Below are 11,497 nucleotides of genomic sequence, written 5' to 3' on the forward strand. Positions count from 1 at the left end.
AAAAAAAAAAAAAAAAAAAAAAAAAAAAAAAAAAAAAATAGGTCTAATAACTTAATCACCACTATTGTTTTCTCAAGCAATCAAAAACACAACCTTAACCCATAAAAATATAAAAATACAAAGAGGGTGAAATCCGAATGGCAAACCTGAAGCGCTTCCAAGGAATTAGGATATTTGTGATTTGCAGCAGCGAAAGACACAAACAATACGAGAGAAGGACGATAGATAGATACAGAGGAAGATCAAAAACAAAAAATGCAAAGCTACGAAGCTAAACCCGAGATTCCGCTAAACGTTCGTTCCTGCAAAAAAGCACAAACGGAGATGCGATTGGAAAAGAAACGAATTAACACCCGAAGAGAAAGCTAAAAGGATTTTTGATTTCGCCCGGAGAAACAACAATTTCACAGCGAGACTGAGGGAACAGAAGAAGAAACACGTGTAGGGTGGGTGATTGCGTTGAGAGAGAGAGGTGAAAAGAGGATTCGTAACGCAAACGTAAAATAACTATAAAGAAAAAAAAAAAGAAGGAAATAAAAAATTAAACGATTTGGCGGCTTTATAGCCGTTATTTTGATTCGCTAGATCATTCTGGACGCTAGATTTTTATCTGAGTTACTGTGGACCTCGTCGTAGACAAGTAAATCTCCTGAATTTTTAATTTACAATAGATGATATTTTTGTTTTTTTTTCTCTCATATATTTTTAATAGCAACAAACACTTTAATAGCAACAAACACTTTTACTCTTTTTTCTTGTGTGTTTTTAGTTGGAAAACAATATTTTTTTGGATCCCATAGGAAGGAAGATGCTGCTATTTTAGCCTAAGCAGAACGTAGATGATAATCATTTTACTTATTGTAGTAATCAAAAAAAAATTATAGAAGAAAAAAAGATCAATATTTTAGCCTTTGTTTGTGGGGGTCTGAACCTAGAAGGTGACAAAAGTTCATGGATCTTGTGTTCAACGGAGATCTCATGAATTTTGTTATGATACCAATGCGTTGTCACCATTTCTTGTGTGATTCATTTCTTCTTTTTTTTTTTTTTTTCGTAGTTACCGGTTTCCATTGTTTCTCTAGATTTCTTTAATTTCGTCATTTTCAAAAGCACAGTATGATTTTCGATATTAGTCCACGATCGAAGAGGAAGACGTACTACTACACTACACAACATTCCTAAGAACCATGATAGTGACAATATGAAACTTGGCATTTTTATTAACTATACGTGTAGTTTGTTAATATGTACTAAAAAGGTCTCTAACTATATTATTATTCTGCCGACAACAGTTTTTTACAAAATTAAACATTTATTTCATTTTCAAAGCTAAAACATTTATACTGAAACCATGATTGATGATCCGATATCTCTTGAGACTAATATACAAATACAACGGTTTTACTTCAATACTACTATAATCGGCATATAAGATCTAATTAAGGCGCTCCCCGTCGTTAAACAAGTATTAATTGTAGAGAAAGCATACAAAGGTACAAAAATAGTCTGTGAACCTACTATTTTATTTGACAATAAACTTCCTTTACTCATATATGACGTATGAAAGCTCTTTTTGGAATAGTATATAGATTGTCCTCGTCCGCGTGTGTACTTAAGAACATAAGACAAAAGGCACCTAACGTTAGAGGAGTGGCAACATCCACAACAGATGAGGAGCCATTGGATTTGATTCAAATCATTTGAAGCTGCTATGATAGGTGTGTTAGTGTCTAATAATTTAAAGACTGTATGTCGTCTATCCGTTGTTTGTTGATAGATCCAACAAGTTGTATCAAGCAAACCGCAAATAAAGCTATCTCAAAGAAGAGTTTAGAGAGTCATCAAACATGAGATTGTCCCTGCTGTTTCGTTTTCAAATTTAACCGGATCTTACTTACGAGAGCATGCGAATAATCTAGAGTCACTAAACCGGAAATTCTAAAATCCGGTTTACTTGTTCACGCCTCGGATTTTATCAGGCCGGTTTCTTTCATTTTTCAATTACACCCACCAAACCGAACCGGATTTTAGAATTTCCGGTTTAGTAAAATTGCGTAAGCCGACACGCAGTTCAGCTCTATTACTTGGATTCGGCACGCAGTCCAACATATATATATATATATATATATATATATATATCTTAGTCCGTGTCTGGCCCTCATAGAGGAAACAGCGACTCGAAAAAATGTCAGGTATGGTCGCGACGTTGCCGTCGCCATCGTCAGCGCCGAGATCCGCCTCTGAATTCTTCTCGGATCCTTATGATTCCCATCCTCTATGGTTCAAACCTTCCCTCTTCCTTTCCCCTGGCTTCGACTCCGAGTCCTACATCTCAGAGCTCCGCACATTCGTTCCCTTTGACACTCTCCGATCCCAGCTCCGGTCACACCTAGCATCCCTTAACCGCGAACTTGTTGACCTAATCAATCGAGACTACGCAGATTTCGTTAATTTGAGCACTAAGCTCGTGGATATCGATGCCGCTGTTATCCGCATGCGCGCTCCTCTCCTTGAGCTCCGTGAGAAGATCACTAGGTTTCGTGGATCTGTGGAGGCCGCGCTTTTCGCTCTTAGGAATGCATTGCATCAACGTTCCGATGCTGCTGCTTCCAGGGAGGTTCTGGAATTGTTGTTCAATACTTTTCATGTGGTCTCCAAGGTATCTCATGATTTTTAGTTTCTGAATCTTCTAATTCTCCACTGGGCAAGTGATTGATCTATGCGTGATTGATCCTTAATTGTAAAATGTAGGTTGAAAAGCTTATGAAAGTTCTACCAACTACTCCTTGTGATTGGCAAAACGAGGATGCTAATTCCTTGGTAAGGGGTTCTATGAGTGATGAAATCCCCACGCAGCAAGATGGAACAACCATGAGAGAAACCCAGAGCATGCTTTTGGAAAGAATCGCTAGTGAAATGAATCGCCTCAAGTTCTATATGGCTCATGCACAGGTCTTCATCATGCATTTACTCTTTAATCGTTAGTGTAGTTGTTAGCCCTCAGAAGATAGTAGAAAGTCTTACAACTGATGCTTACTATCTTGTTCTGTTATGTCAGTACAGAACCTGCCTTTCGTTGAGAACATGGAGAAGAGTATTCAGAGCGCTAGTGTGTTATTGGATGCTAGCCTGGGTCATTGCTTCATTGATGGGCTAAACAACAGGGACACAAGCGTCCTTTACAACTGCCTACGTGCATATGCTGCCATTGATAACACCAAGAATGCAGAAGAAATTTTTCGTACAACCATTGTGGCTCCGTTAATACATAAAATTATTTCACATGAGACATCAGCGGATGCTACTGGAATTTCTGGAGATGAACTTGAAAACGATTACAAACAGATCAAGCAGTTTATTGCAAAGGACTGTAAAATGCTGCTAGAAATATCTTCAACGGGTAATACACTCAAATCTCTGTGTGATCATATTTTTTGTAGATTTTTTCGTTAATCATAATTGGACATTTGTTTCCTTCTGATTCTTGTCATTTTATATTTCACTCATTGTACTCTTTTCGTGGTTTCTTGCTGTTAAAACAGACAAATCGGGTTTGCATGTCTTTAACTTCTTGGCAAATTCAATCCTGAAAGAAGTTCTTTTGGCAATCCAGAAAGTCAAACCAGGAGCATTTTCTCCTGGAAGGCCTACCGAGTTCTTGAAGAATTACAAGGCAAGCTTGGATTTCTTGGCATATCTTGAAGGTGGAGTAACTGATCTACACTATTCTCTGAGCTTGGTGGTGAAATTTTTTTAAAGTTAATTTTCAGAGTAGTCATACCATATACTTTTCGTGAAGGTTATTGTCCGTCGAGGTCTGCTGTAACCAAGTTTCGAGCTGAATCTATATGTATTGAATTCATGAAGCAATGGAATGTGGGAGTGTACTTTTCACTGAGGTACTTGAGAATTATAATAACTGGCTGTTGGCTTACCATTATATTACGGGCTTCTCAGATCTCTAACTCGAAAATACATAATTTCAGGTTTCAGGAGATAGCTGGAGGCTTGGATTCTGCTCTTACTTCTTCTTCTCTTGTTTTCATTCAAGATTCTGACTCAGATAAACCGAGTTCGCCCAACTTAATGCTCAGACAGAGCGTTACTCTTTTGGAGAGCTTGCGATCATGCTGGAAAGAAGATGTTCTCGTTTTCTCTGCTGCTGATAAATTTCTTCGCTTGACCTTGCAGCTTCTCTCGAGGTTTGTGAAATTTATCTTTAATATTATCATCTCTCACTATTTTTGTTTCAGTGCTCATTTTGATTATGTGTTAATAACATGTAGATATTGTAATTGGGTGTCATCTGTGGTGAATACTTGAAAGAGTAATGCCAGCCCGAGTCCTGGAGGTGAATGGGCATTTTTAGCCACTGCAGAAGACTTTATATATGTAAGTCACTTTTTATGTGGATTGTTTCTCAGTTCCACTTACTTCGGACTTTTTTTGGGATTTCTGCAATTTTGTAAGGTGCTGTTATGTTCTGTAGGAGTTTAGTAACTGGTTTCAATTTTATTTTGTTGTGAACTTTTGTTTTTAAATAGAGTGAAAAAATTGCTGTGTTAACCAAGTAAACTCGAACTATCTGATTTTCACACACATACATGAACTCTGGTTATATAGATCATATGGTTGATCGTTTGATATTATCGGAATATTTACATGTTACCTCCCTTGTAGGTTTTACATGATGTACATTGTCTAGTCTCAGAAGTTCGTGGCAATTATGCTGGACATATATCACCACCAGTTATCTTCATGCTCATCTGAAGTTCTGGATGTGGTTAGGAGGAGCATGTTACAGGGTGGAGAATCATTAGAGAACGTCCTACCTTTAGTTACCAAGACAATAATTGAAGTCATTGTTGATAAATCTGTTGAGGTAAGGCCATGGAGAAAACAAAAAGGCCACTTGTTTAATTTATGCACTTCAAGATTTGTTTTGACTGCCTTAAGGAGCATCTGTAGAACAGTGTTGAGTACAATTTGCTTTATAGTTGAATAGGTTATAGTTATTATCCTACTATCTGTTCATATTCAAGTCCGTAGTGGTAAATGGTTTCTTCTTTCCTATAGAACCTAAGGCAGCTGCGGGGGATAACCGCAACATTTATGATGCCTAATAAACCACTGCCTGTCAGGCACTCACCGTACGTCATTGGACTATTGCGTCCACTAAAGGTATTCATTTAGCTTTGGGGTTGCGGTTTGAAGTTCAAAGTTGCTTGACTGATGAGTTCTGAAGTGTGGATTATTGCATTATTTTGTATTGATAGGCCTTTTTGGAGGGAGATAAGGCTAGAAATTACTTGACCCACGAAACAAGGGAGGAGTTATTGCTTGGCACTGTCACTGAAATTTCCAGGCGTTATTATGAATTAGCTGCTGAACTTGTTAGCGAGGTAAGTATTTTTGTTATAAACACTTTCTAAGTATAATAAACAAGTGAGTGAGACCCTAGCTTTTATAACTGAGATTTATCTCTATTATAAATCAAGATAGAAAACACATCTAATGTTCTCATCATTTTTCAATATGCAAGAAAAAAGAAGATTTGTTGATGAAAAAGTAAACAAATCTTATAGATTTTAACAACAGGAGTTGAATAGACAAATAACCCTAGTAGCTATAACCAAAACCAGAGTTTTTATTGCTGAAAATCGTATTCAAATTCTTATTATACTATAAAGATGTAGATTTGGTTGGATTATGTGTAGTAAAAGGTGGTAAAAATATGTTGCAGGCGAGAAAAAGAGAGACAGTGCTTCAGAAACACAGACAAAATGCACAGAAACGAGCAGGTGCAGCATCAAGTTTATCTGACCAGAATGTATCTGAAACAGACAAGATGTGTATGCAATTGTTCCTTGATCTTCAGGTAACCCTCCTCATGATGTTTCATTGCGTTCTCTGGAAATAGTAGTTTTAGAAAGAAGTACAATCATTAGTTAAAATATCTTACCAGGAGTATGGCCGAAACATTTCTGCACTGGGGTTAAATCCAGCAGATATCCCGCCTTATTGTTCCCTCTGGCAATGCGTCGCACCTGCGGATAGGCAAAACACAATTAGTGTTTGAGCGCGCACTGTATTTTCAGACAACATGGCGGTATCATAACTTATAATAAAAACTAGTGTATTTTCTTTCGCAATGCATAATTGGTGGCTAAAATTAGAGCAGTGAATGTCATTTGCACATGTAAATTGTCGGCAGCATGTACCCATGAGATCCTCTGATTTTAGAATCTGATTTCATTTTATGACAAAGACCGCGTTAAGAGGTTATAGTAGAGAGCTGACAAAAGTACCAAAGATATTTCGATGTTCTTTCAATTACTTTATTTGACAATAAAATCCTACTTTTCTTTTTTTTTTGAAATCACGAATTCACCGGTTGTAAGAATCGATATCACAAAATCTTTGAATCGTATTATATTATCTCTTCCGTGTTGTATCGTATTATCTCTTTTTACCTACGAATTTTATCAAGTAAAGGTAATATAACCTAAGGACATAAACCTGCTTCTCTAATCTCTATTGTTGTCACATCTCAAATAAACTCTATTTATATTCTCTACAACTCTCCAATCCATTGTAAGAACTCCTATGGCTTCATCTCACAGAACACTCGCTCCAATTGTTTCTGGAGCGCTTGCGGGTAGGCGCGATCTTGCTGAATGCAAAAAAAAACGAGGAAGAAAGTAAAGTTTTAAACTCTGTTGGAAAAGAGAGATCATAAATGTGAAGCGAACCTGGCTTACCCGTGACATTTGTTATAAGATTCAGATTCTTTTGAGCAGCAAGTGCTTTTAAGTTATTCCCAGTACCTAACAACAACAAGCTCCTCATAAGCTGCTTTTGTTCTTTGGGACTGGAAGTTTTGGCTGCAGCTTCTTCAAAAGCATGCAAGTCGTTTGGAGAGAGACAAGGGAGCGAAAGCAAAACCTGATAAATACCAGAATAAACATGATCAAAACTCAAAAGCCAAGGTAAATGAAGTATCATACAGCAGGCAAAAAGACTCAACCATGAATGCTTATGGTTTAGACTCACCTGGCGAGGAGCTGGGTCTCTGTCAGAGAGATAGATAAATATTTCACGGCATATATTAACTAAATCAGGGCTGTTAATGGCATTGGACTCCATGCTTAAGCCGCGGATGACTGCTGTGAACAAATCTTTTGAAACAAATTCTCGTAGCTCCACGTTATTTGTTAGTATAGCTAAAAGAAGAACAACACCACAAAAACAGCAGACTTTGGTGGTCGCTTCTCCATCTGTCCAGGTAAAGGCTTCTAAACAGATCTGCAGTGCTGGTAGAGCTACACTTTTGTGATTCAGGAGGAACCTTCAATCCAATTCATTTTTTCCCGTTATTTTGTATTTTATCAAAACAACTTTTACTCTGAAGTATATAGAGGGTAGTATACTTACCCCACCATAGAGTTGGATCTGAACGCAAGCAAATCTGTGAGAGTAGACATATCCACACGACCAACACGGCCTGAATTTTCCAAAACCGGAAGTCTTTTGTTTAGTCCAGGAGATGCCATTGTTGAAAACAGAGTTGCAATTTCCCGAGTTAAATCTCTTAACAGTTTTTCTTCCATCACTTCAAGTTTCATGTCTGATCCACTTTGTACGCCAAACAAGTCCGGAACCTTTGCTCTCCCCTCGTGCAGAAGACCGGCCCAAGATGAGCTGAGAGCTTGCTGACAGTGGATAAACAATGGGTTCAGAAGCATTCCTAGCCATGAATCCCACATATCCGCGGGACAAGATTTGACTATATAGATTATAAAGGTATGAATAAACAGCCGAATGTGTCTGAATTCCATCGACTGCAAATTTTCCATGAGTGCCATCGCAACATAGTTAGCATCTAAGCATTTAAAGAATGTCTCTCCAATGGTTGTTGATAGGCCCAACACGTTGTATCTAAATGTGTAAACAAACACTGATGAGTTATAAATGAGAGAAATATCAATTGCTCTATGTAAGGCTTGCTCAAAGGAGGATACTACAAACTCACCCACTCTCTCGGATACCTTTCAACCAGTTTCGTATATCAGATTCACTTGCCTCGGCTTTTCCTTCTTTAGTTCCATCGAACGACCCATCAGCATAAACCGATACGCCTTTTGAAAATTTAGGAATTGCTTCACCAGGGAGACTGCATCGCTCAGCATCAGTCATTGTCATTGCTGCCCTAAGTTCTGGAGGTAATGTTTGAATTACAGAGGGTGACCAAAGGGAATGAAGAGCACGGAGTAGCTGTAGATATAAAGAGGAATGTTGTCATGTTATTCTTGCAAAAACAAAAAGCATACCAATATAGAGCTTCATGACTTATTAAACTAAGCAAGTCCACATTTTCAGGGCATACTTTTAAGAGGGGTGGCAACATCCAAGAAAGATGAGGAGCCATAGGATGTGAAGCTGGAGTTGTCTCAGAGGTCTTGTTCAAATTGCTTTTTCTGTATCCACTTCTCTTGAGTGCTTTCTCAAAGAATGTAACAGTGTGGAATATAGACCACATGAATGATGTGTTGGAGCATAAGCGAACAAGACCCATTGGGTCTGATAGATAATTGTTCTGCCACTCTGGTTGGATCCACTGTTGACTCAATGGTTCCAATAACCAAGCAAGAACTTCTTGCTGCTGTTGAGCTCTGCGCCAGGTTTAGATTATATCTAAGAACATGACTAATCCGAAGCTGGATATATGCAATCAATTATACTTCAGTTTGAATCAAATATTACCCTGCTGAGGAAGCCATAATAAGAAATGCTTCACCCAGAATGTTATGCTCCCCACGGAGTAAAGTTCCTTCTTTTTCCAAATACCCCATTGTATCAGCAATACCCTGCGCAAAATTATGTCTGTAAAGATGACGACTTTTTTTGTGCTATAGAGGCACTCAAGTAAATGCAAAAGAAGAATTCTGCCACAAAAATGATACCCAAGGTTCACAGGAAAATGTTAATAAGTTTCTAGTTAACCAAAGATGTTCCAACAAGAAGGAAAATATAAACCAATGAAATAATGATGCAGACCAACCAATAGCTGGTGCCCTGTTGCTCTAGTTTTAACAAGATAAAGTAACCAGACACCTTTGATTAGACTATTAGAACCAATTTAAAGAATTTTGTCTTCGTGTACGACAATAAGAAAAAAGTGTGTGGTGGTATATATCCATGAATCACACCATCACCAGCTTAACAAATCATAAACTTATGCAAACAATTTTCCAGCGTTTACTTATCTGAATTCCTAACTGTAATTAGTGACAGATCAAAGCTACCTTCATGTGAGGCAAAACACTTTTTTCTGCGGCTTTGGCTATTCTAATGAAAGATGTACAAATCTGCAATCTTGCAGCTCGAGATATACTAGTAGCTGGATCCTGCCAAAGAAACAGGCGTCAGATAACTCATCCACACCTTGACTTCTGCACTGTCAAAATTTTGAAAAGGTTATTTATATGTATAAGCGCATGTATACAATAACAATAAACCTTCACAACGTGTGGAAGAGAGGTGAGAAGCTCAAACAGTTTATTGATGACACTTCCAACTGCATCTGGAAAATACTTGAGAAAAGGACCCATTGCATCCAGATAGTGCACGTGCACTATCATAAGCTCTGGTTCATTCCATTTTAAAGAGAGAAGCTGCTGAAGCAATCCTGGCCCATCAAACAGCACAATACCGAGTGTTAAAAAAGGCCAGACATAGTAAACAAAACCTTGGGAATTTGAATATGCTGCAGTATACCCTCATATATTCCACGTAATGCATAATGAACTTCAGAACTTCCCCCAGCAAACTCATTTGATCCATCAAAAATCGTTGCCACAATACAATCAAGTGCTAAGTCCTGGGTGTCCATCACTGCTACATCCTGGGAATGTTTGTATCATGAGCTTAAATATGAACTAGATCATCAAAGAGCCTCCATATAGTAGATATCTAATGGTGCATGTTTGTCAAGCGAAGTCAACAGCTTAAAGAACTCGAGAGTCGAGAGAAAACCTGAAGGGGTGCTGGAGAAGCCAATAGGTGCTTAATGAGTGTAATCACCCTTTCAGATATTTTGGTACTGGCGACGAGAGGCTTGTGAGAAGCAGTATGCTTGATCAATTCTAGCTGCACGAAAGAAAGAAGTTTCTAGGTAAGTGTTTGTCTGGAAAGTAAGACCCAATGCATTTGGTTCAGGAATATACCAGCTTTGATCGGTACGGGCCAAATTCTCCCTTCCCTTCAAATTCATCACTCCAGAGTTCCAGGGGCCCAATCGAAACAGTAACACCAGGAGGAACATTTTCTTTCTTGGACATCCGCTGGAAAGATACATCCAGTAGACTGCTAGAGATATCATCATTAATAAGACTTAAAGTCTTTTTCTTTTCACTATCAACCTGGCTTGAACTAACCACACCGCCAGTTGATGATCCCTCACCACTTGGATAAGTCGCAGCCTTGGGCTTTGGAAGTAAATCCCGCATCAATGACTAAAACTCAAAAGGAAAAGACGCTGAAATTAACAACAAGCCTTTGAAATTTCCCAAAGAAGAAGGTTGGATTTACGACATACCAGCCAAAAGAGAAGTGCCTCGAAGTGAAGGCCTAACTTGAAGTGTTGGAAGAAGCCAAGCATCTATACAAATAAAAACGAATAAGGCAACATATTCAAAATAAAATCTAATAATGCAAAATATTATTGCTAACATATATAGAAGGATTTTTAAGTTATTATTGGCCGAGATCAATCAAACTATATCAGCAAGGATACGACACTTATTAAACAATTGGACTCGGCTCACTCAAGAACGAGAATCTAATCTCAAATTTTCAAAATGACCAGCTCAACGATAAAAATTTGACTGTTCAAAATCAAACTTATCCTGTTTCAGTTTGCCATTGCAGCGATTACTAACTTCAGGATCTTCACTGAAAACATCCAGTTAAGTAACAAAAATAAGACATTAACAATACCTGCTGAAGGTAAAGAGCCATAACACCACCATCAGAAGAGATGCATTGCAAGTTCGTTGAGCCTAAAGAGGCCATACTTTCACACATGCATTTTGCAAAATCATAATCACTTTCATCTAAATCGCTAGAACTTGAAGAGGATCTGAATAAGAATTCTCTGGAAACGTTCGTCAGGATCTGAAACAAATTGCTAATTGCAGAATCGAACTCTGCGGTAGAAGCATCACTGGGTCTTTTTCTGCAGATAAGAAAAGCTAGAAAATTTCAAAGATGTCTATGTGTGCTCACGTAAGTACATCAGATAAAACAGCCCAGTTGCATACCTAGAGCAGACTAGTTTGAAAATCTCACAAGCATGAAGACGGAAGTCGGGAGAAGAAAGTAAGAAGCTGCACCTATTATGAGTTTGCGAGCACTTCATCAGTAAAGAAAAAATGCATGGCTGATATCAATATAACAATCTCCGCAAGGGTGTTAATGAATCCGTACCCACTAAGAA

General features: G+C 38.1%; 2 protein-coding genes and 1 pseudogene across 2 annotated transcripts in view; 1 reads left to right on the forward strand and 2 right to left on the reverse strand.

Annotated features, from left to right (window-relative positions):
• Nucleotides 1-507, reverse strand: part of LOC104707369 (sodium/hydrogen exchanger 2) — a gene marked incomplete in the record, with an annotated part of 5,136 nt that extends 4,629 nt beyond the window's left edge. The window contains 1 exon segment of the mRNA XM_019244409.1: nucleotides 164-507.
• On the forward strand, nucleotides 2,160-6,316 carry LOC104707565 (annotated as a pseudogene).
• LOC104707652 (protein HASTY 1-like) lies at nucleotides 6,408-11,393 on the reverse strand (the record flags this gene model as incomplete). The annotated part of the gene is given in 15 exon segments (XM_010424076.1): nucleotides 6,408-6,673; nucleotides 6,762-6,945; nucleotides 7,054-7,348; nucleotides 7,435-7,938; nucleotides 8,033-8,274; nucleotides 8,387-8,672; nucleotides 8,764-8,867; nucleotides 9,306-9,407; nucleotides 9,519-9,688; nucleotides 9,778-9,904; nucleotides 10,036-10,149; nucleotides 10,227-10,514; nucleotides 10,598-10,660; nucleotides 10,999-11,236; nucleotides 11,322-11,393. Coding segments are annotated over 15 exon segments (2,845 nt in total), but the record flags the coding sequence as incomplete, so codon positions are not given.

This window comes from Camelina sativa, chromosome 1 (genome assembly GCF_000633955.1).
Source record: "Camelina sativa cultivar DH55 chromosome 1, Cs, whole genome shotgun sequence".
NCBI classification, from domain to species: Eukaryota; Viridiplantae; Streptophyta; class Magnoliopsida; order Brassicales; family Brassicaceae; genus Camelina; species Camelina sativa.